Source organism: Rhamphochromis sp. 'chilingali' (genome assembly GCF_963969265.1).
Source record: "Rhamphochromis sp. 'chilingali' genome assembly, chromosome: 12".
NCBI lineage: Eukaryota > Metazoa > Chordata > Actinopteri > Cichliformes > Cichlidae > Rhamphochromis > Rhamphochromis sp. 'chilingali'.
The window spans coordinates 33220419-33246844 of record NC_137939.1 but is presented as its reverse complement, the minus strand read 5'-3'; the positions used below and the strand labels follow the sequence as shown (position 1 = coordinate 33246844).

Here is a 26426-nt window from a genome sequence, read left to right as displayed (position 1 = left end):
CATTGGTGGTTGCTTTAGTTGCTTGCCATGAGAAGTTTAACTCACGACCCACTCATTTTGCATCACCAGGAGGTATTTTTCTTGAAATTACTGAATGTTATTGACGTTCTTTAAAAAGTCAAACGCTTTTTTCTCTAAAAATGATACCTTTACTATCGTATTTGCTGTTGCAAAAATAATTGACTTTAACCTTAAACAACATATTTTGCTTTTTTCACTAAATATATAAACTTTGATTTACTGCTGCTGTGTAAATTGCTCAGTGAATCTCATTGTCTGAGGCTCAGTTATCAAGAATTGCCAAAGCTGCAGGTGAACATGAAAAACTCACTACATCGAGCATATTAAAAGGTACAAAGGTGAACACTGACTTTAAAAAATTAGCCAAAATCTTTTAAACTGATAATGAGCAAAATCCTTCAAATATACCAGTAGGTTAAGTGTTTGTTTAGCTTTGTCTGACCAGAGGGGTACACTATGAACACAGACAGGCTTTCTTTGAATTACATGGCGCGATGAAAACTAAAACCTCATTTGGAGATAACGGGTATCACATTATCAACTTCCTCTGTAAAAGCCAAGATTGTGCACGCGCATAAAAATAAGCATTTTCTGTGTCATATGAGATGATCTGAATGCATGTCTGAAACTGTCTATTTTGAGTGCGTGAGACTGCAGTAGGTTTGGTCTTGGTCGCTGCTGGTGGGATCGAGGCTCTGGTAGATTGAATCGTCACATCTGGAGACTGGACAAAAATTTTCATAGAGGGCAATCTGGGGAAAAAAGAAAGCAAAATAAATTATTTAAATAATATTCAAATAAAAAAAAGAAAAGAAAAATAGAAAATAACACAGGTGGCTGTAGTTCAGGAGACAGAGCAGGTCTAACAATTGGAGGATTGGTGGTTCAATCCCTGGCTGCTCCAGTCTGCATGACACATATCCCGTGCCAAAGCTGATGGTTTGAGTGCTCCGGTAGAGTAGAAAAGCACTAAAAACTATAAAAAAAATTTATAACAGCTGTAAGGCCCCTTTTAAGAGATACTAAGGAATCGTGTGTCTGCGGTTTCACAAAAAAGATTAATGTTAATGGGCCAATGCTACCACCTACTGTCTCAAATGTCACCCTACATTGACTAGGAATTGCAAAGGACTGTGGGTAATCTTCAGAGTAACAGGGGATTCATGCAGAGGTATGTGCTTGTGTGTCATGGACATAAATATGAATGCAATTAGAAGTTCATCTGGCTGTGTTAAATAATAGCTTTTGTGGATTTTTAATGCTTTTGTTCATTCCAGTCTCTCCACCACCATGGGTGAGACCAAAGAGCTGTCAAAGGATGTCAGGAATAACACGGCAGACCTGAACACAGCTGGAATGGCTACAAGACCATCAGAAAGAAGCTTGGTGAGAAGTTCACCACTGTTGGTGCAATTGGTGCACTGTTGGAAATGGAAGCAATATAAAATGACCATCAATCATTCTCAGTGCAACCATCCTCATGGGGTAAGGATAATAACTAGAAAGATAGTGTATCAGCCCAAAACTTCACAGGAGTTTGTTAATAAACTGAAGGCTATTGGGATCAACTGGGAGTGGGGCAAAATTCATCCTGATAAGTGTTTTTAATTTATGTGATTTTATGTAATTTTTAGGGGGTTTTTTCTTTTCTAGATTTTTGGTTGATTATTTCTCTTCAATAAACTGAAACTACCATAAAATCACTTTAGAGACTGTTCAATTCTTTGGAAGTGAACAAACCTACAAATATAACACGGGATCAAATAATTTGCACTGTGGCTAGATAATTCTGATGTGGTGCCATCTTTTCCCACAGAGATCACTCCATGCATTTAGAGACATAACCATCCATTCTTGACATAATGTAATTACAGGGGATTGTGAGTAATGGATGATTCATGTAGTGAGCTTACCCTCTGTCCTCGAGAGATAAAATTCTTTTATGTTATCCTTTGTCATAAATGTAGATGCTGATTAAAAGGGGTGTTCCTCCAAACTTGACCTGCCTCTTATCATTCATTCATATCCCTCTGAGGGATTGTTAATGTTCAAACTACACAAAGACATCTGATACATTCTTGGTATAAATCACCAATTAGGAAAGTGAATTTGAATGTTAATTGTGGAAAACCATTTGTTCCATTAGGTGAGAGAACATCTGTATTTACTAAATAAAAAGCAAAAGCCTGACTTTTTCTGAGCTACAAATTCACACTGTGCTTTGTTTTGTTACAGAGTAATAGTAAAGCAAATACAGACGAGTCACCTCAGTCTGGTTGTGGTCTGAGTTTCTCCTTCTGTCCAAATCTAGAAAAAAGATATTGATATTTTACATCATTAGATTAAATTAAGTGTGAGTGAAGTTGGTGTCTATCCTGTTGGATAAAAGGTCTGAAGATAAATAATTTGAATAACTGTTAAAGGTACAGATAGTGGTAGAAGTTTACTGACCAACAGAGGTCTTGGTCCTCCTTTTGTAGATCAACATCAGGACAGAGAACAGCATTAGTACTACCATGACCACAATTATAACAACCAAAAGCAGGGAGAAATCTGGGTGAGAGCCTGGATGAGAGAGGAAAAAAAGAAAGAAAGAAAGAATCTAAACTGTGAACCAGTCTTTGTTTATATGACATGCATAATAATAATAGCATTAATACTTTAAATGTGAAATGTCTTCTTCCCAATGAACAATTACATACATTTCAGTAGTCGTGGTAAAAACTATTACTCAAATCCATAAATTGCCTACTGCCAAATCCACGAAGTGACAGCTAAGTCGATCCCCAGCTACATATTCAGGCCTGCATCATTCATCTTCTGTTATATTGGTTTGCCGGCTTATAATAAGATAGTAATTCATTGAAATTTCAGTTAAGCAACAAAAAAGGACTTTAATGTGGTATATTTCTTATTTTCATTGTAATATCAGGAAACTGACCCTCTTAAATTTAAATACTCTTTGTGTAGTTTATAGTTATAGTAAACACTATTTGCATATTGCTATAAGGTGTTAGGAGTTTATGCAATGGTCCTGTTAGCAGTATTCTCAGTTTATATTGATTTTCTGGGTGTACTTTAAGTTGCATAGTCTTGATTTTTCAATACATACTGTATTATGAGAAAAGAAAGCAAGGTCTCAGCTACATCAGTATGAATACTTGGCCAATAGGCTACACTCATAACAGGCAGGGCTCCAACGATTCGTTGACATAATCAATGATGTTGACTATAAAAATTTGTTGACATTAAATTTTATTGTTGATGCATCATATTTTAAAACCACCTAAATGTGTTTTTGTAACTGTAATACATTACAGGAAGCTACGGGGCAGTATCACCTCTCGTCTGCCAACACTGTACTCAATACTAATGAAGAAGAACGTAGCACGACCAGGAGGGCAGAAGAAATTGGAAAAAGACATTTAAAAAAAAAAATGTTAAAGTGTTTCATAGAAAACAAAGTTAAATGCAGACTGTACAAAGTGGAGCTTTCCTTCCACGACGGCACTACTACAGTGCACGGCAGCACCTGTGACATCTACTCTGAATAGATCAGTTTTAGAGTGCGTTGCATTGATACCTTGTTTATGTTAATGTCTGTACAGTAATGGTTATCTTAATGTTTCTACAGTAAATTGTATGTTAATATTTGAGATGAGATGAGATGAGATGAGATAGCCTTTATTTGTCAGTTGCAGGTCTTTTGCCCACAACAGTAATGTTTATGTTAATGTTTGTACAGTAATGTTTATCTTAGCTTACCTGTTGGAAACATCTAATAGATGATGCTTGCTGAGCAAACACAATTTCAGTTTTGTTAGCTAATGAGAGAAACGTGATAGTAAACCATTAAACAGGAGTAGCCACACTACCAGTCAACAGTTTGGACACACCTTATTTAGTGTTTTTTCACGTAACCATTTACATTGTAGATTCTCACTGAAGGCATTAAAACTATGAATGAACACATAGGGAATTATGTAGTAAATAAAAAGTGTCAAATAACTCAAGACATGTTTAATATTTTAGATTCTTCAAAATAGCCACCCTGTGCATTGATTACTGCTTTGCACACTTTTGACATTCTCTCCATGAGCTTCACTGAGTCTTGAAGGAGTTCCCAGAGATGCTGAGCACTTGTTGGTCCTTTTGCCTTCACTCTGCGGTCCATCTCATCCCAAACCATCTTGATTGGGTTTAGGTCAGGTGACTGGAGACCGGGCCATCTGGCGCAGCACTCCATCACTCTCCTCCTTTAAATAGTCCTTACACAGTCTGGAAGTGTGTTTGGGGTCATTGTCCTGCTGGAACTCTGTGTGGCATTTATCTGGGCTCTAAACTGAGATGCTGTTAACTTGTGATTTCTGAGGCTGGTGACTCAGATGACTATCATCCTTTCCTGGGGCGGTCCTCACGTGAGTCAGTTTTGTCATAGTGCTTGATGGTTTTTGAGACTGCACTTGTGGACACTTTTAAAGTTTTAGCAATTTTCCAGGCTGACTAACCTTCAGTACTGATGGACTGTCGTTTCTCTTTACTTGGCTGATTGGTTCTTGCCATAATATGAATTCTAACAGTTGTCAAATAGGGCTTCAGCTCTGTACCAACTTGACTTCTGCGCAACACAACTGATGGGTTCAAACACATTAAGAAGGGAAGTAATTCCACCAAGGAACACCTGTGAAGTGAAACCCATTTCAGGTGACGACATCATGAAGCTCATTGAGAGAAGACCAAGAGAGAAACTATAATAATAATAATGGATACTTTATTGATCCCCATGGGGAAATTACTTGTTTTTCTCTGCATTTGACCCATTCACTCAGTGAAGCAGTGGGCAGCCCACTAAGCAGGCGCCCGGGGAGCAGTGTGTAGGGACGGTACCTTGCTCAGGGGTACCTCAGGGTAGCCGTTAAGTGGATTCGAACCGCCGACCTTCCGATCATGGGGCGACCACTTTACCTACTGAGCTATCCCTGCCCCTTAATATACAACCAAATTTGTGATTAGTAATGGTCTTTTTCAAATTCTGTTTTGTTCTGTCTTACTAGGATTAAGCACATGCATATGAATGAATTTGTCCTGAAAAGAGACTCATGCACCTCTCAAATGGCTGAAGTCATTATAGAGAGCATCTTTAGAGTGATTATTAGCTGCTGGGGACGTCATCTCAAAAGAGTCAAAAGATTAAAAATATAGACTTTATTTCTAAAAATTCAGGATGAAAAGACAAAATATTTTATGTTAAAATCATGTGGTTATAATACCGTAAAATTCAAAAATATAATATTTCTATAATTGTTAGTGATTGCAAACCTCTCGACTAAACAGACCTCCAGCTGCACAAATTTACCTTCACAGATGACACCAGCATCCTCATGGTGGCTGCAGTTGTGGGATCCAAACCCTGAGTGATGGCACTCAGAGAGCTGTGTTTCGCTGCCTGAACATGTGACATTGTCCAACCAGATGTGTCTTTTGCCCTGTTCAAATTCTGCATTTGTTGGTATGGAGAGGAGCCTGCCACAGCCCAATTGTCTACACACCACCTGCGCTTCCCCTAGGCTCCAGGCATCATCACACACTGCCCCCCACTGTCCACCATGGAAGATCTCCACTCTGCCAGAGCAGGAGTCATTACCTCCATTAACCAGGCGGACCTCCCCCTCAACTGCTGTGCTGTTATCCACTGCTGTTGTAACATTGATATGGACCTGATAGGGTGACGAGACCTTTGGTGTTGGAGCAGGTGTGGTGAAAGGAACTGCAGGATCTGTTATGTTCACCTCTGTTTACAATAAATAAAAAGATATTACTGCGTTAGTGTTGAAATCATTTTTGTTATAAACAGCAGAATTTAAGGACAAGGTAGAAATTTTTTTTTACAGTGCAATCTTATTTAAAGCAGAACAATACCTGCACAGTATGCAAGCTGGCATGTGGCTGGCTTCACAAGTTTGTAAACATAGTAGTTTCCATAGCAGTGTTTGACATGGATGATGTGTGACTCAAATTTGCAGCAGTTGCCTTCCCAAGAACTGCACACAGTGCGAGTTAGAATTTCACCCGACTGTGTGGGATGAGGTTGTGTTATCCACAGTGGAGCATGAGTTCCACACCTGTTGGGGTCTAGACACCTCTCTGGAATATGAGCACCAGATTCCCCCAGAAACAGGCGATACCAACCTTGCCAGTCAATGTTTTTATCACAGTGTAGGACCTGAATATCTGTGTTATTCGTTGAACGCCAGTCATCATTCAGTACAGTGTAGTTATGACAGGGGTCAACACACTGGGAATTACTGCAGTCCATCCCTGAAAGACAAAAAAGACAAAGGCTTTTTACTGCAAGCCAAATTCACCCATATTCATACAGCACTTTATTCTGTGCTTCAAGCACTTTTCTAGCATACGCACGGGGGGCTGCACGGCATAAACATGTTAACGAGCTAATCGCGCCAACGCATTGATGGCGTGCAGCCCTCTCACAGGGCGATTCCCGTTAACTCCCTAACGAAGATTTGCTGCCTTAATGCAGTTATAGCGTTAACGTCATTTTAACGAGATTAACGCTGACAGCACTCATTTATATTAAATATCCTCCTATGCTTCTTAGTTTGTTTTTTTCATTAGTTATCTTTAGATTTAATTCCTTTTAAGTTTTATTATTTATCGTATCTTCTATGTAAAATATCTTCTGGGTTCTGTTCTTGTATTTGTTTGACACTAGTCTCCTTAGTGTTTTCTTTTTATTGGATCCCTGTCTCTGTGTTATGGTTTTTTTTCAATGTATTTGTTTAGTTTGGTAGCTATCTCTTGTGCTCCATATTTACTTTTTCTTCCTTAGTCCCCTGTTCCCTGATAATTCCACTTGTGTTCCCACCTGCTTATTCTTTTCCCTCATTAGGCATTAATATACACTATATTCCCAAAAGTATTCACTCACCCATCCAAATCATTGAATTCAGGTGTTCCATTGCCACAGACATATAAAATTAAGCACCCAGGCAAACAGACTGCTGCTATAAACATTTGTGAAAGTAAGGGTCACTCTCAGGAGCTCAGTGAATTCCAGCATGGTATCGTGAAAGGATGCCACCTGTGCCACAAATCCAATCATGAAATTTCTTTACTACTAAATTTTCCACAGTCAGCTGTTAGTGTTAGTATAACAAACGGGAAGCTATCAGGAGCGACAGCAACTCAGGCACAAAGTGAAAGGCCAGGTAAAATCACAGAGTGGGATCAGCAGATGCTGAGGTGCATAGTGCCCGGAGCTTGCCAACTTTCTGTTCAGTCATTGGCTACAGACCGCCAAACTTCATGTGGCCTTCAGATTAGCTCAAGAACAGTGTGTACAGAGCTTCATGGAATGGGTTTTCCATGATCACCAAGCACAATGCACAGCGTCAGAGGACTCTAGAGCATTAACGTGATCTCCGGAGTGACAAATCACACTTTGTCATTTGGTAATCCAATGAGTCTTAAGAGACACACACGAGCATTCTCCTTCAAGGGATAACAAATCTGCATTCGCTTGTGATGTTTTCACTTACCTGTATGGATGGAACTTTCTGCGTTGGCGAGGCCAATGGTTCCATGCAGGCCTGTGAAAATGATAAATATTATACACTCACTATATTCCTGTAAAATACAGCAATATGTTTTATGTTCGTTAAATTCAAAAGAGATGAACTTCCTGATTCTTCCTGACATGTACCCAAACCATCTGCTGAGGAAGATTTAATTAAGATCCGGCAAGAGAGAAAATGGATTTAATTTATTGGTCTGGGATGACATCTTAATTTCCTTTTAGTGCGTTTCTTTGTCAAATGACATTTTTTAAACTGTTGGCTAGCACTTCAAGTTCTAAGTTTAACACTTGAACGATGTTATTCCCCTTGGTGTTGATAAATATGCATGCAAAAAAAGATTGTTGCTTTGTAAACATTTTCTAAACGGAAGAAAAAGGAGGAGGAACCAACTTTCTGGGTAGTTTTGAAAATTATGGTATCATTTAACTGCTTATAAATATCTGAGCCGAGGTCTCTTTTAAGACTCTTTTCTCTGGTTTGTTATGAAGAAACAGTGCAGTTTAAGTAGTTGTACAAGTTAAACTGCACTTTTTGAAATAGTATGGAAGAAAAACATCTTCATATATTATAAAGATTATTTCTAGGGAGCAAAGTGGGAGGAAACTAACAAAAATAAGCTGCAAACCGTGGTTGTGCTAAATGATGCTTGTGTAAATTCCACACAGGTTTATATTAAGGAGTTACCGTGTTTTCAGTAAACTGCAGTGTAAGTGTATTTTTGAATCTGAACAACATGCTTAACCACAGGAGATAGATGGAAACTGTTCAACAATGAGCAAAATTTACCAATGAACTCCAAATAAAAAAAGAAAACAACTAACACAGAGAAAATCTGAGAAATAGGAAGATTTACTCACTGACGAAGATGAAGCAGCTCAAAGTGTGACCGACTTTCATATTTAATGCTCCCTCTTTACCGTCTTCACTTGCAAACCAGAAACTATCTTCTCTCAGCAATGTAGTTCTGCCTTCAAATGCGTCACTCTCTGTTCTGCACCCCCCCCAATGCAAGAGCTGACCACAGGCTTGGAGGTCCTAGTAGTCAGGGACTGTTTAGGGTTTGGAACAGATTTTGTGTAATTATAACAATATGTAATTTATGACCTTGCAAGAATTGCACAAAATCCCAGTCTCATTACATACTCCGATGCAGGAGACAGAACCAACAGTATGGGTCCATTTTCAGAAGTGTCAAGGAGTTAAATTCCATAAAGAAATACACATTAAATAATCACAAACTATCACAGAGTTGAAAGACGATTTGCTTGATATTTTTTAAGTCACAAATAGATGAAAAGTCAGTTATTATTTCTTTTTCTTTAGCATCAAACAGGGTACAGACTGTGAGAGGAAATCATCAATACAGTGAATTCCTCTGGTACACACTGTAATCTGGTACACACATTGAAAAAGTGAAGCGTTAATAGACACAGACAAGAGGCAGAATAAAATATAACGGAGAGAAAGAAAAATCTGCAACAGATAATCAGTAATGATGGGATTTCAGCAGCCAAACCCAACTTGCATAAAATGATTTGTTTGAAGGAAATAGACCGCATATTACTAAGGCTGGCCCCCAAATGGCCACCTCTTAACCACTCACCTCTTAGCCAAGTGGATTCACCTGCTGTGTGGATTGGTGAATGCAGCCAGCTGTGCAAAGCAACAGAAAATTTATTGGTTTTGCAAAAATTAATAGCATGCATAAAAGAAAAAAGCAGAAGCTTTAACATGTATTTACTGTATGATGACATACAGTAAATACACCCAGTAACAGTAAGTGAGCCTGGACGGAAACAGAAGTTGTGTGTTTAAAGTGTTTAAGATATGCTAATTATGTATAAAAAGGAAGTGAACCATGCATTTGTGGTGTGAGAAGTTTCGAGGGAAATCTTGTTTCCCTTTTCTCTGACAAAATAAGTTATAGAAACACTGGGAAATGTCTTTTAGCCAGTTTGCTGGTGTTTAAACAGCTATTCATTATCTTTGTATTGTACAATGTTTAGTTTTTACTCTACTAAATTAACTTTTACTGTTCAGGTTTTATTCAGATTGCATTGAGTTGACAAATGCACAATAGACTGAACTTAAACAGTAACAACAAAGAGATAAAAACACTAAATGCTCTATCATCAGTTGTACAGAGGAACCAAAGGTGAAGATAACTGAAAACTGCCTTTACAACAATCCTAACCCCCCCCCCCCCCCCCCCCCCGACAAGTTACAGACACAAAAAAAGGAAAAAAACATGCTGACTTATAAAAAGGAAAAAGGAAAATTTTGTCCATGTACATGAACAAAAGGGATACTTTTTCTGCTTATTTCATGTTACGAGACAGGCAAAAGAAAAAAAGAAAAAAGAAAGAAAAGAAATTCTTTGATTATTGTTATTCCTGGGTTTGTTTATCTTGTCTTTAGCTTTTCCTGATCCCACGTTTCACATCTAGTCACCCTTGTTCCCTCTGTTACCGAGTCTGTTATGTTGTTGTGTGAAGCTCTGAGTGTCTGTGCGTATGTGTCGTATTTCCTGTTTTACTTTGACAGTGTTGTGTGCTATGTCAGTGTGTCTACTTTTGCTTCCCTTTGTCTCTCCAAAAGTTGAATCTGTTCATCTGGACGTAGCGTTTTGTGGGAGAAATGTTTCGTCACTCATCCAAGTGACTTCTTCAGTCTCAGCTGACTGCAGGTTTCAATCTTATAAACAGTACATTTGCATAATGACTGAAACCAGCCCACTGAGGGAACAATGGGCTGGGAGGTCAGTTCCTTAATCATAATTGTGCAAATTCTCATGACCACTGACACTATGTTACTCTGTTTGTGTCGGGGGCAGTGTTGGGTAAGTTACTTTAAAAAAGTAATTAATTACTCATTACTAATTACTTAGTCAATATTGTATTTAAAATATTTATCTAATTACTGTGTCAGAAAAGTAACTTAATTACTAAATAAGTAATTTAACTAAATACTTCTTAAAATCCCTATAAACCTCGAGTGGGCAAACAATAGAAATTAAACTCTTTAAATAATAAATACATTTTTTTTAAAGACGTAGACTCTACAGTACGCAGCAGTAGCATCTCTTCCACAATGTAGCCTGCAATCATTTTTTAAGCTCACCTTCAGACGCTTTCTGTGCTGCTGAAGTAAAATCAGGTTTTGCCTGCTTAGCAGGAGTAGCCGCAGCGTTATCCATGGATGATGAACAAGAATCACTCAGAAGTGTTCGTCTATGCTCTCGTGTCAGGCGCTTCAGTATTACTTGTGCTATTAACAGCAGCCGATAGTTTTTTCTCCCCAGGACATTGAAAGAAACTCCGTCCCGGGTTTTGGTCCGTGGATCGGGTTTCTCCGAGGCGTGGTTTTGTCTTTACTCTATAAGATTCAAAATTATTCTTAAGTAACACTCAGCAATATTCTCAAGTAGCACTCAGATATGCCGTCAGCGGGTTAGTTACGACGTCGGGAGCAGTTAGGAGAACAAAATGATACAGAGACTGTTCAGGTTGCATTCCCAAAATCAACTCAAAGATTTATTCTTTTGTGCAGGGTTTTTGTAGGCGGAAGGGTTCGTGTGTCAACAAGCTTCAAGTTACAACCATATAAGGAAGTTCCCCCTACCTCTGAAAGGGGCCTTCTATAATCTCATCATACCTTTGACAGGTCCGTTAAACACTAGACAGTTAGAATCCTTTAGTGATATAAGTTTGCACATGGTAGAATACTGCATGTAGTTATTTGCATTAGGAAATGTTTAACCATGTATACCTAGAGGCATATAATCAATTGTGTGTGATCTTTAGCAGGATGCAAGCTTGGTGTGCACTCCAGGAATGCACCTTGTCCTATTGTTCCACGGCAGGATCAACGCAGCTATGCCTGTTCCAGTTTAAGTGCCTTCTTTACATATAGATGAACTGTTGGATTTTCCAGACCAGCAGGCCAAGGGAAGTCGCCCATGGGGTCACACTCTGAACACACCCACACATACACACGCTCAATGGAGCACAAAATAAAGACCAGGGGCAGTGCTCAGCGCGAGTCTGAGAGACTGCCCTTGCTAGCAAGTTCTGTGTTTCTCTTCTCTGAGTCTTTACTGAAGAAGTGTTTTATAATATTTTCCCTAACATTGTCTAATATCATCAAAAAAGGTACCCAGTACATGCTCCCATAATAATAAAATATCTAACAGACATAGGTTACATATTACTGTAATATTCTTGTCTGCTTGTTTCAGAAAAGTGAAGAGACGGGTATATGTCCATTTCAAAAAACAGCCACTCGCTTCAGCCGAGTCCGACATCTTCCGCTTTAGAATACGACTATGCAGCAAACTGGCGCAAAATGACGTGCACCTGCACTGCAACGATGTTAAAGCGGCAGAGTTTACTTCTACGTTTAGAAGATAAATTGTTGAAATTAAATAATGATATTCAGCAAGTTTAATTATTTTACAATGTAACGCAAGTACATTGTAAGTAACTGTAATTAAAATACCTAAAAATGAACAGTAATTAGTTACTCTAATTTTTCAGTGGAAAAGTAATTTAATTACAGTAACGCGTTACTTAGTAACACATTGCACCCAACACTGGTCGGGGGACTCTATCCTTGGGGTGGACCAATTTTTGGCGCAGTGTGTTTTGGGGTTTAAAAGCCACAGAGACCCGGTGTTTAGAAAAAATGTCTCAACTGTTCCGATACTCCTGACACATATGGGATCACTGCAGGTTTTCGCTTGGGCAGCGGTTGTCCTTCTCTCCTGGATCGGCTGGAGCTTTCTTTAGGTGTCTTTCCAGCTTTGACAAAAGTCCAGGTGGGATAATCACATTTACTTAGGGCCTTCTTGATGTGCTGTTCTTCTGCATCCCTGGCCGCTGTGTCATTGGGGATGGTGTTTGCTCTGTGTTGTAGCTTTGAGCATGCAGCGTACTCAACCTCTGGGCGACCACTATGGTTGCAATGCAAGTCCACAAATCACCTGGGATGAGGCAACCGATCCTGGTGGTGCAGGTTTGCAGTTAATCACAATCTAATTTATAAACACAGACAGATTGCCATCATATCGTAATCACCTGGGATCAGTTTGCATGAAGAGCACAGCCCTATTGCTGCATCAAAAAGTGACACAAAACTGTGAGTTACCGTGAGGTTTGTGACAGGTAGTTTACTAAAAATATATAGTTGATATATAGTTACAATGACCATATCTCCGCTGTAGACTGCTCCACTATCTTCCTCTCCCTCAGGAACAGAAATCAGCTGAGGAGGAGTTCACAGGATAACAAAAAGCCTGTTTGATTTGTTTTCTTTCGACTCAACCTTTATGGATACAACTGGGGGAAAAAAACAATAATTTAACAGAAAGTATAAGACAAATAATGCCATGATTGTAACTCTAATGTAATGACTGAATTGGGTTGGTAACATGTTACATTAAATGTTACAAAACAGATGTTTTCAGCAGCACTGAATTATTATTATTAATTACTATTAATAATAATAATTCAGTGTCCAACCTGTATGGCTAATTGGACCATGTACATTGATTTTGGCTTTTTTACATTTTCGAATATTAATGCAATTAATACAATATTTCTTATTTTACTTAGACAGATGTCTGCCCGGGATCCTAAAGTGGGAGCTCACAAAGAGCTAGTGTGTCCTCCTAATTGGCTGGATATGCCTGACATACACAAACACGAACAGTGCACAGGGCAGCCTGGCACTGATCCCTGCTTCAAGCCCTCAGTGGGAGTTATTCGTAGCCTTTGGCATGAACGCATGGTTGGGCTGGAGGATCACCCCTTTCCTGTCCGGCAACCACCTGCAGCAACGCCTGTGGACCTACGGAGCATGGAGTTCACTAATCTTTTTGGTAGATATTATACCCAGCAAGAAGGCAATTTCAGGGACAGACATTTCAGGTCAGTGTCCTCAAGCTGTTTGAAAGATGGCACTGAGGACAAGGTCCAGGTACCAAGAGGTAGCCAGGGCACAGGTATGTGAATTGTAAGTTGCTGGGCACCCCATCTATGTCAACCATCTTTCATGCCCGTCTCCTAGAGGCATAGAGAGGGATGTCATACGTTTATGAGACATTCGGGCTGCCGTACTCACACAGGGCAAAGACAGCCATAACATAGAAACCAGAAGACAACACACAAACACACTCACTGGGTTTCCCATGTCTCAACGGGTAAGACACGAAGCATCGCCACACCACTGCTCTTATTGTTTATCTTATGGTGTGAATGAAATGCTTGATGTTACATGTTATGAACTGGGAAGCCTGAGACTGAAACTTGCGAGAACAAGCTGGGTTCCTCTAGCAGGCCTCTAGCAGGCCAGAGAAGCTTTTGCTTGCTGAGCTAACGCGCTAGCCACAGCCAGGTCCTGCTGGCTATGTAAACCCGCAAAACCGTGGGCAATACGCCAGGGGATACGACTGGCTGTAGGACCCTAGGCGTGCAACAGTGCTACTGTGCAACCCTCAAGACCGTGAGACAAGGTGCCAGCAACTAGTCTCACTGTAGCTTATAAGCTTTTAACAATCTAATAATTTTTTTTTATAACAGAGACAGGCTCCCAACCACAAAGGTAAACAGACACACCCTGCCTCCTAAACCACACAGTGTGCCACACAAAGTACATGCATGCAACCAAGTGGAGATCAAACAATCACCAATTTGATCTCTCTCTAGAGAGCTAGTCTCGATATGATAACGAACACATTTTCTTTCACTCTACACTGAGCTCACCATCTTGGTAACAGCTCAGCCTCTTTGCTCTTCCTGGTGTGTAAACAGAATCCAGCTTCACAATAAAATGTGCCAGCGTCATCATTTCTGCTGCCAATGGTTTTTATGTTTAAAACTGAGGCTGCGTCTGCTTAATGTTGTCAGACTGTTTATTCATACGCTGCTCCTAAATACATTTGTATTGCAGGTCTGTGTTTCATAGCAAATGTGGGTGAAACACTTGCATTTACATCGGTGCACCACAGAGCCGCGCATCACACAATGCATTGAAGAAAATACATTTTGTCAAGAATTTTTTTAAATGAAGTTATTTAATTGATGAGTCGTTGCAGCCATAGTTGAAAGTTATGTCCAATTTTTTGGGTGGTCTTTGGCATTCTTCAGTACATTCTGTGCAGTTTACCCAGAGCAAATCATATAAGATGCATGTTAGAGAATGTAACACCACAAATGTGTGAAGAAAAAGTAAAAGATTAAGTATCAATTTATTTCTAATGTTCTGTTTTCAGCACTCCATTCAGCATCTGCTGAAACTGTCGCTAGAGATCAACTAATCCCGCCTATTATTTATTTATTGCCTGTAAGGACTGCAGTTCCATCATAAACATACAGCTTAAATTGTGCCCCAATCTGCATATTTACATTTTGCGAACTGAAATCGGCTGTTTTGCTTTGTAAAAACAGCTTACATAAAATGTGCAGGAGATGACATTGCTGCTTGTATGCAAATTCAATTCAATTCATCTCAATTTTAAGTAATAGCCCAAGAAAAAAAAATGGTGAACAAAATACAGAAATTCTCAAAGATTATGTAAAAAACGGGCTTTAATATAAACTTCACTGGAAATGTTATTTATAATTTTACTGTTTTTCTTATTATTTGATAATCATTAGTCATTGAATCATCAGTCAATCATCATTGTGTGAACTACTTTATTACCTTTGATCATTGATTATTGTTCGTGTATTTTTTTTCCTTTGCACTAAAACAGAACTTTTCTTCATGTGCAAAGTTGTGTGAAGTTAGTACCAACTACTTTTAAGTAGTTATCAACTACAGGCTAACTTTCTATAAACTCCTCAGCTAAATACAAAGGTGGACTATCCAAAGGACTATGATCAGGTTGCTACAAATCAGTTATGCCTGTTGATCCACTATGAAATCCATTATTTCAGCAGTTGCTTGTTTCCCTGACTAATAAAAATCACAATGGCATGATTAATGGAAGAAAGTTTGTGTTACCAGTTGGTCTGAACAAACTACAACTATCATAGCAATAAGCCTGTAATAACATAACTACTGATGGTTTCCAACAGTAGAATACAGAGGAGGTGAGGCGTCTTTGGTGTGGTTGGCTGTGCTGAAATGTACATGAGGCGTGGAGTACAAAACATCTGCATGGCCACAGGGGGCGCTGTTGGTGGCAGCAAGCTTACTCAAGTTCTCTTCACTCTGGAAGATACAAATCAGTCTTTAGAAACTATTTTCTAAACAAATTAAATTGTACAGATGCACAAAGATTCAAATTTATATAGTACAAATTCACATTTCTTTTTTTCACAGTTTACATCATTTAAAAAAAGGGGGTTACACCCAGCTGTGCCTTGTTAGTAAAAAAAAAAAAAAGGGAAAAAAAAGAAAAAGGAAAAGAAGAAAAGAAAAAGAAAATAGGTAGAAATCACAGAAATAGATACTATAATGATGCAAAAACAAATTGCAGCAACACAAAGTGCTTCTTATGAAATCATCCTGAATCCTTGACTGTAAGAGGACCATGATCTTTATATGGATGATTCCACAGTTCCCACTACCTGATAAAATCCAAAAATACTCTGGCATGAAACCTGAAAAATCAAGTACTTACTTTGTTCTGAGGACAGATGACAAGGCTGTAGTCATCTGTGCTTTCAACTCTGTTTCCTTGGGGGCATTTGGCAGTGGTGTAAATTGAAAATACTCCTTCAGGAGGTAAATTGCTCAATCTGTCCTCCTCTCTGATCTCTTCATACAACTGACTGGCCTGGAGGACAAAAAAAAAGTTAATTGAAATCAAATGAAGCTAAAATCAAGTTCAGGTGTCTTGTAATTCCTAAAACTCACCGTTGTAATGTCAGGGGGCTCTGTTTCCACAGGAGGCCCTGAAGAACATGCAAACAGTAAACATCTGTCTTTAATATGCTGCTCCAACGCTGTTTAAATAAACCTAAGGGAACACTTTAAAAACACATCAGATGTCAATTAATCTCATTTGGCAAATGTCAGTCAGGCTCCACGGTGCCAGGTAATGAACAGAGGGCCCACTAAAGTACATTGGCAACTCAGGCCACCCTCATGAAGTCTTTTTCTGATTATTTAGTCAGAGACCTTCACACTAGTACACCTTTTGGAGGTCATTTTGCACAAAGTAGCAAATACCAGCCCTGCTGATGTTGCTGAGTTGGACTATCTATGCAACCTGTGTAAGGTCCAGGTATCACCTCATTCTACCAGTAGTGACATTAGTCAAAAATACAGAAGACAAAAGATGGGGAAGGTAAAATTGTCAGTGGTCTCCAGTTGTAAAACGATTCCTGTTTGGGGGTGTTGCCTCATTGTTGTCATCAATTCATTAACACCAAAGGAGTTCAAAGATTATTATCCTGATTAAAATTTTTCACTCATTATTCTAATAAGAAACTGCAAAGATTACTGACTTCACAACTGTCAGGAGTTCAATAACTTGCTGTGACTAGTCACGGTTCTGAATCCTAAATGAACATCTGGTCGTGTGGTTAAAAATAGAGAGGCATAGATGGGTGTTAGAGTTGCATTCACTGCCACAGCAAAATCACAAGCCATGAAGCTGCCACATCTGGCTGCACCTCAGATGTTGTGTTTATGACTTTAACTTTAAACACTCATCAAATATCCAGTTTTTCGATCCCCTTTTACTGTAATAATGAAGTGATGATAAAACTTTGTGGTTTCTTTGGTCATTCAAAGCTATATATATATTTTTACTTTGACTCAATCTTAGATCTCTAAATGTTTGTTCAACAACATAGTGTATAACAGTATCATCATTAGGAGTCTAAGAATATAAGGTGTTAAACAGAAACTTTATGGTAAATATGGCAGAGCGATGATACTGTTATGCAACTTGCGACCCTTTTTTTAAAGTGAGAAAGTTGCCATAAGTCGCCCTCATAAGCCTCAAGCTTCGATTAGGGAGCTGGGGAGGAATCAGGGTTCATGATGCAGAAGCACTTTTAAGAATTACCAGCTACATATATTAATACATTTTTGCAAGGCAGCTTGTTTAAGGTTGGCGATAGACATCAATACCGTGTTTTCTGAAGTGATGAAGACACTGTCTTATGTTCATGTTTACTTTAGGCTCACCTTTAGGTTTACTGGCCCTCCTCTTCTTACAGAAAATCAGCAAAGCCACTGGTAAGACAGTGATCAGAATAAGAGCCACCACAGGCAGCGTACCTGCAGTAACTTACCACAAGATATTTGTTTTAGTCAAACAGTGTAAATATATGGCCTAAAGGCTTTACTCACTTTTCAGAAAAAACTGCATACACCCAGTGTCATATGGACTGGCATACTTACCACAAATATTGAAACATTCACCAGACAAATTGCTTATCAAGCATGACTGAAACTTTTACAGCTGCTCAGAGCAGTTTAGTGTAATATTTGCCTGATTTTACATGTTTTATTTACACTTATTGAACTTTTTACTTAAAAGAACAGATGCGTGTATACTATTCCAACCATTTACTCGTTTAAAGGATGTGCAGGTGGCTCAGTTATAAACACACTTGAAATTTAACAGGCCCGGAGGACATCCTAGTCCACACACACACATATATATATATATATATATATATACATATATATATATATATATATATATATATATATATATATATATATATAAACACCCAGCACGCCCCTGCGGGCGGTTTATCCTTCAAGCTCGGGTCCTCTACCAGAGGCCTGGGAGCTTGAGGGTCCTGCGCAGTATCTTAGCTGTTCCCAGGACTGCGCTCTTCTGGACAGAGATCTCCGATGTTATTCCCGGGATCTGCTGGAGCCACTCGCCTAGCTTGGGAGTCACCGCACCTAGTGCTCCGATTACCACAGGGACCACCGTTACCTTCACCCTCCACATCCTCTCGAGCTCTTCTCTGAGCCCTTGGTATTTCTCCAGCTTCTCGTGTTCCTTCTTCCTGATATTGCTGTCATTCGGAACCGCTACATCGATCACTACGGCCGTCTTCTTCTGTTTGTCTACCACCACTATGTCCGGTTGGTTAGCCACCACCATTTTGTCCGTCTGTATCTATATATATATATATATATATATATATATATATATATATATATATATATATACATATATAATGTACCTAAATTTGGAAGAGGTGTCTGTGTCTGTTTGGAGGTTGAAGAGGAGGCTGGTGAAGGTGTGGTGCCTCCTGAAATGGAATTTAAACTCTGTGATGTTGGGGTCTTTGGTGATGTTGTCACCGTTGCTGTTGTCATGGGGGCTGATGAGAGAAATGTTGAAACTGGCGAAGGTTGCACAGTAGACTTTGGTTTTGAGGTCACTGAAGCTGTGAAGATGAAACATCCACAATCACAACAATACTACTCAAAGAAGTTTGTATGTGTTCATGCGAGAAACAGTTTGGGGTTGTTCTGTGTTTTACAGAAGAATTTATAAAACCAATTTTGTCTAAATATTATGAGTCACTTGAAAGAAAATAATTCTTCATGTCTTCACAAACATGACATTTAGTCAACTCACCGTCTGTGACAACAATCTCAAATTCTTCATTTGAATCAAATGGCAAAATTCTGTCCAAAGAGCATCTGTACATTCCAGAGTCAGATCTTCTCAGCTGTGTGATGCTCACATTCAGAACTGTCTTATGTAATGGATAAAATCCTTCTTTATATTTAATGCTGTATCTGCCATTCTGCGCTGAGTCATCAGTTGTGTCAATGAGAATGTTTCCTTCTTCACATTTTCCCGTACAGAAGAGTCTCCTTCTTCCAGTTAAAGAAAATGTGCATTTAACTGTGATGCTTCCACCCTCCATTTCTGTATAGATGGGAGTTTCTGCATTAACAAAACCAGAGTATCCTGCATCCTGCAGTCCTGCTGAAAATACAATAAATCACTAGTTACTTTCTTCTCGTAAAATTTTGCAGTCTAAGAAGATATATTAAAATGAAAGAAGACAAATCTTCACTTTAACACAACTTTTCAAGTTAAGTCAGCGTTTTCAGTATGTTTAACTTATGTTTTAGTTATTTGAATTTGCAAACCATGGACTTCCTGGTTTTTGTTGGCATCTACACAAACCTTTTGCTGAGGAAGACTCAGAGTCACAAATTTAATGATAAACAATTCTAATTAATCGAAACAGTGGGAACCGGTTCTTGTTGAGAGCCTCATTTACCTGGCAGGAAACATGGCGCCTAAGCGGCTCAAACGCTCAAAAGTTTGGTTACACTTTACGAGAACAGATGACAACAGGGCAACTTGCAAAGTAGATATTTCATTTAAGGGAGGAAGCACTACGAATATGCAAATTTACAAACTTGCAACAAATATAGACAAATGACTGTGAATTTCATTTATTTATGACGACATCTTAATCTGCTTTTTGGATGTTTACAGGTTAAAATTGTCTTTTTTGTTGCTTAACATCCAAAGCTTTCAGGTTGTCAACACTTGTTCTCTAATGTTTTGCTTCACAAAAGATGAGAATGGTACAGCAAACAAGGAACCAACTCTGAGTACCTTTCGAAAATGATGGTAACATTTAACTGCTTTACCTATCATTTCAAGGGTTTCTTGTCTTTGCCAAAGCAGTTTTTAGTTCTTCACAGGTTTAGTTGTACTTCCAGTGAACTGCATGTTTGACTGACTCTTTCCAACTCTGCATTTAACCACAGAAACCAATAACATGTAAGAGGCAGAAGAAAATGAAAAAATGCTGAAACAGTTTATCGCTACAACTGCTCAACAAGAAGCTTAAACTTACTGATCAACTAGAAATAAAAAGGAAACAAAGACAAATAATACGGAGACTAACAAAATTAAAGAAATATTAATAAATTGACCCACCAAGAAAGATGAAACAGACCAAAGCACGGAAGACTTTCATACTGAGGTTCTGAGGCATACTGATATTCAGGTGGCTTCTCTTCTGTTTTCACTTTCAAACGAGGACGTTTTCACTTCTCTTTTATAATGTGGTCCCTTCTTCAAACAAACCTCACTCACACACATGCATACACACACACGCACACACACATACACTTTTGGTAAAGTTGTTAGTGAACAGCTGCTTATTTACAGAGTCATAGACCCAATGGAATTACAACTGTGTGAACTCCAAGTAACTGGCTCTGGTAGGTTGAGTGTTGATGTTTAAAGAACAATTCATATGACAGTAGACTTCAAACCAAGTAGTTCTATGTGCATTTTTACTTGCCTTTCCTATTTGAAAATTGTCAGTTAAACTCTCAACATCACAAAAGTACCAGATGAATAATGAAGGCGTCATGGCCTTGAACACAGTTTAAGGTACAACTACATAACAATAAGGCAGAGGTCGGGAGAGTTGAAACAGAAATTTTCCATCATCGTATATTTATTTTGAATCATTCCATCAAGACCCTACCATAACACAGAGAAAACCCCTACAACCAGACGACGCACCTATGAGGAACCACTTGGCAATAGTGGGAAGGGAAAATTTCCGTTTTACCAGGTAGAAACCTCCACAAACAGAACCAGGCTCAAGCAAGGGCAGCCATCAGCCATGGCCCATTGGGAGTGAGGGGAGGAAGACAGGACAAGAGACACAATGTGGAAAAGAGCCAAAAATTAATAATAACAAATGAATAAATACAGAGTGGTGCATAAAAACAAAGAGTGAAAAAAAGATCAATGAAGAAGAAGAAAGATGCAGTTGTCATAGTTTAAAATGGAGCTGGTTTCTGTCTACACATAAATGACGAGGAGCAAAGAGGAGAGAGAAGCCATTACCAAAGAGTTGAGGTCAGCTGTCTGTGCGTGTGCATGTGTGTGTGTACACAAGGTAGCCCAGGAGATAGAGCTCCGGGCTCCAATCTGCATGCCTAAGTATCCTCGAGCAACATACTTAAACCCAAGGTGCATTCATTAGAGTGTGCAAATTTTAGATAGAAAGCATTTATTTGTAGGAAAAGGTGCATGTATGAATGGCTGAATGAGGCTTCTTACACAGTGCGCTTGAATGCTCAAGTAAAGAAGGAAAGTCCATCCATCCGCTTCCGCTTATCCTTTTCAGGGTCGCAGGAGCCTATCCCAGCTGTCATATGGCGAGAGGCGGGGTACACCCTGGACAGGTCGCCAGTCTGTCGCAGGGTTAACACACAGGGACAGACAACCATTCGCACTCACTTTCATTCGCACATTCAGACCTAGTGGCAATTTGGATTATCCAATTAACCTATCCCCACAAGTTGCATGTCTTTGGACGGTGGGAGGAAGCCGGAGTACCCGGAGTGAACCCACGCAAACACGGGGAGAACATGCAAACTCCACACAGAAAGACCCCGGCCTAATGTTGGAATTGAACTCAGGACCTTCTTGCTGTGCGGCAACAGTGCTAACCACCGTGCCACCGTGCTGCCCAAAAACCAGTCCATTTACACACATAGACAGTCAAATCTGAACATGAATATGAAAAATACCATCTGCTTTGTGGAAGCAGCCATGTTCAAACCTGTAGAAAAGAAGAAAGTTGACAAATGTTTGTACACCACTATTTTTACTTAGTAATTCTGAAAACGTCATACTAACAAACATAGCTTGCAAAAAAAAATTCCAATAGCCCAAATACAATACAGATTACTATCTAAGACCAGATAGATCTAAACAAAGGAGTGAGTATGGATGGGAATCGAAAACCGGTTCTTGTTGAGAACCGGTTCCCACTGTTTCAATTAATTGGAATTGTTTATCATTTTTGCAAACGATTCCCTTATCGATTCCAGTCACCTCGACGTTGCCACGTTGCAGAGCCTCATTTACCTGGCTGGAAACACGGTGCATAAGCGGCTCAAACGCTCAAAAGTTTGGTTACACTTTACGTGAACAGATGACAACAGGGCAACTTGCAAAGTAGATATTTCATTTAAGGGAGGAAACACTACGAATATGCAAAAGCATTTGCTCACAAAACACACGATGACCTTAAATGAATGTCGTGTTTTTAATTCCGCTCCTGACTCGTGAATCTCAACCCAGCAGCAGCGGTAACGTTTGCACGTCTTCTCCCGTTAATGCGGCAGGTAAATAATCAACTAACATTTCATATTACGTTAGCGCGATCTGCCTTATTAGAAAACCTGCCATTACTGTGCATTTAGGTGACCAAGATGAGAGAGACAGACAGAGTCTGGCTGGCTCAGATGCTGGCAGTTCTCGCTGCAGTCTACCGGTAGCGTCTCCTTTTAGTCCAGGATAGACGAATGTCACCGAGCAGTGACTAAGTTTGTGGTCAAAGGCTTGCACCCATTTGCCACAGCAGATGGCCCAATTTTCAGTAAGTGTTTAATTGTAGGCAGGGACATTACTGGATATTCTTGTGTAATTGCTACAGAATAATTTATGTTATACTTTGTTATTGCTACAGAAGAATATTTATTTTATTAATATTTTACATTTACAATTTTTTTTTTCTGGGGACCCTGTGACACCCCACTGAAGAGCCGTAGGCTGTGGATCTCTTAAGATCTCACTGTTGGGTTTGTAAGGCCATGTTACTTCTAAATTTCTATCTTGTTCAAAGAGAAGATATAAAACAAAGTTCTAAGCTAATCAACCTTAGTGTTCTCCTTTTTTAAAAATAAGAATCGATAAGAGAATCGATAAAGAATCGAATTGTTAAACAGAATCGAAAATGGAATCGGAATCGTGAAAATCTTATCAATTCCCATCTCTAGGAGTGAGGCAGGATCAAGACAGTAGTGTATCCCAGATGTGTTCAGAGCAATTATGCTTTGGTTTTAGCTAATTGCTGTTTAACACTAGGGTGGCTCAGCTAAGTTTTACATGGATCAAAGCTACAGTTTATATTTTGTGTGCACCTTTGTTGTGCTTACCTAACATTTACACAACATGATGATGATTTTTTCTTTTGCACACAGGACAATATTGTTTCCTAGACAATCTTTGTCATTCAGTGTACAAGGAATTATTTTTTGTTGCAGTTAAACAACAACATAAAAATAAAAATACTATTGTGGCAGCACGGGGGTTTAAAAAAAGAGTGATTCAGTACTTTGCCCTTTAAACTCACTGTTGTCACGATTGCTAGGACAGCCAAAGGTTGCCAACAACACCACCTTTGGGATTCCATCCAAGGAAATCAGTAGAAACACCATTTAGGTACACAGGTTTGTTCCACTAAATAGGCAGAAGACATGAGTTCACAATTCAAAATGTAAATTTATTTCACAAGGAAAAACATTACTTTAACACTCTACACATTCAATCATACCTCATGTCAATGCCACTGTTTACATGCAGCCGACCAAACAGGGAGCGACAACAGATGCCAGGAAATTCGACCATGAATAAGCATAGACAGGGAGGTGATAGAGCATCCTTATATATACAATACCCCTGCTGGCAATGACATATTAATTAAGACTAAGCTTAAACCATCCTGCTACACAATGTTAAAATATATTAGCAATGAAAAACTCTAAGTGTAATGGTATCCTCCTGAAAACCATCCTATTCATTTATGTCCTCCATAATGGACATTAGTTTTTTTGGTCTATATCTTTTGACTTATTTGAGCTACCCTGCGTAGTCCTGGTGTACTAAATAGAGCAAATCCTGGGCTTTCCATTTATATCTCATGTGTTTGGGTTGGCTCTTTTACATGTGTGTGAATGGGTGAATGACTGAATGTAGTGTGAAGCGCTTTGGGGTCCTTAGGGACTAGAAAAGCACTATACAAATGCAGGCCATTTTTACATCTAGAGAGGAAGGAAAATACAAAAAATGTTCTATGGGAAGGTTCCTTTTTCCTCTAAGAATATGGAAATATGGTATCCAGTATGAGCAGTAGAGCAGTCTGATGACCTGGAATGAAAGGCTAGTGCACCTAATGCTACAGAACCTCTTTCCAGAGGCCAGCAGCCAGAAGAATACATGGTGGGGCTATGAGGAGTAACTGATGATGTTTCTTGCTCAAGACAAGGGTCGTGTCCAGATCCATGGGCTGCATCGTCCTGAGGCCGCATTTGTAGACCGATTACATTACAGCAACGTGCCGAAGGCTGTCCAAATTCGTAGACTCCTCCGAATGCTGCCTACAAATGCGTCCTCCTTTTCCCCGATTTTGAAGGATGGGTCGGGTGTGTCCTTCGTGGCCTACCATATCCCAGAATTCATAGCACGGCCCAGCCAAACACCAGTTTCCAACAATGGCGGCTGCTACTAAGTTTAATTACTCTTACTAAGCTTTCTGGGTCACAAAATAAACTTTTTACATATTTTCAGGCGAGAATTTGTTTTTTCTCAGTGTTTTATTTGATCCTAAGTAAATCGGTTTGGCAGAGATTAATAGATTTGAATGTTCCCTTATTATTGTGGCATAATTACTTCTATCCAAAATAAATAAATTAAACAAATAAGTCAAGCTGTCCTACCTTTATAGTTTTCACACAGCTGAATAAACCTCAAACAGAAAACTGATTAAACAGAAGTGTGAGATGGTAGAGAATTTATTCAGTGTCCTGTTATATTTTAGGGAGAAATGAGCAGACGGCTGAGTTTATTAAACTCCACTGGTAATGCACATCTGAAGCCTAGACCATCCAAATTCACAGCCGCTCACTTTCGGCCTACCCGGCCTTCGAAGGACTGCCCTATGTGGACTGAACAGGGTTTAGTCTCGACAACCTGTGAGAGATGCTTACGGAAGAAGACAATAAAAAAAAATCACATCACACATACCTTGTGTCAATCAATCAGAAAGTAAGAAAGGAGAAAATAAAACATTTAAAGTACACAAACCTGAGCTGCCATCCAGGAGGGGCAAAACGGGCCTTTATGGCCTTACTATCATCTTCTCTATCTGCTTTCTTACTTATTTGTTCAATTTATTTAATTTTGAACATTACTTTCTCCATGTGTGGAGCTAAGCCAGAGCTGCAGCATGCAGATACCATGTGGACTAGCAAAAGAGGAGTCGGGTGGAGACCTAAACTGCAAACAACTGTACTGTCCATGGTTCACCACCAGATGGTGCAAAAAAGCAAGATCTGGGCATACAGTTCACCAATGCATTAAATGCAAAAGATCGTTACATTGTCCTTCTGTTTGTACCCGCTGTCTGTTTTTAACGACAGATTTAGATTTTTTACTTTAATACAGCCTCTGAGTGACCCCTATTTCCTTTCCCTCCGCCAATTTGTTACATTTGTCACAGTTGTTTTAATTTTAACAACACAGCTTTCCCACAGCATACCTGCACCGTCTCATTGAAAGACAAAAGGCAAGCAAGAAATATCCTTAGCCCACTTATTTTGAAATAGAAAAAATGTATTTATGTTCTACTACATTTTTGTATGCTTATACAGAATGCTGTGTGTTGGGTCTGTGTTTCCACAAGCCCCGCTAGTTTAGAGACTTATTCATCATGAAGAACACAAGACATAACAGCACATATTCAACCGGTTTTTCACTCGCTAACGAGGGAAGTTTTGGTCAAGAACCAGCTCTTGAAGCTCAAATCCTTCAAAGAGCAGCTTCCCCCTCAGCTCTTTATTGACAAACTGTTACAGTACACATCACAGCACAAGCACCTCCCCTCGTAAGACCCCTCTTGGTTACAAAGACAAGTGTGTGTGTGTGTGTGTGTGTGTGTGTGTGTGTGTGTGTGTGTGTGTGTGTGTGTGTGTGTGTGTGTGTGTGTGTGTGTGTGTGTGTGTGACCTCCTGCTCACCAAAAGGATCATAAAAGCAGGAAGCTTA

General features: G+C 39.3%; 2 protein-coding genes across 3 annotated transcripts in view; one reads left to right on the top strand and one right to left on the bottom strand.

Annotated features, from left to right (window-relative positions):
* Nucleotides 1-636: 636 nt before the first annotated feature.
* On the bottom strand, nt 637-11130 carry LOC308407709 (uncharacterized protein). 2 transcript variants are annotated; one of them, XM_080899537.1, is made up of 9 exons: nt 10740-11130; nt 9223-9272; nt 8477-8668; nt 7581-7631; nt 5941-6339; nt 5378-5812; nt 2473-2586; nt 2288-2328; nt 637-773 (listed from the first exon to the last, which is right to left on the bottom strand). In XM_080899537.1, exons 3-9 carry the CDS (start codon nt 8514-8516, stop codon nt 654-656), a joined length of 1200 nt encoding a protein of 399 aa, XP_080755663.1. In that variant the 5' UTR covers nt 8517-8668; nt 9223-9272; nt 10740-11130; the 3' UTR covers nt 637-653. The 2 variants fall into 2 exon arrangements, with proteins under 2 accessions (XP_080755663.1, XP_080755662.1); XM_080899536.1 differs by lacking the exons at nt 8477-8668; nt 9223-9272; nt 10740-11130 and having other exon boundaries at nt 7581-8468.
* Nucleotides 11131-13235: 2105 nt separating this feature from the next.
* The window catches only part of LOC308407338 (uncharacterized protein), a gene marked incomplete at both ends in the record, with an annotated part of 28759 nt that continues 15568 nt past the window's right edge, over nt 13236-26426 (top strand). Inside the window, one exon of the mRNA XM_080898903.1 lies at nt 13236-13620. Coding sequence (XP_080755029.1) covers nt 13236-13620 — 385 coding nt within the window. The remainder of the gene's footprint in view (nt 13621-26426) is intronic.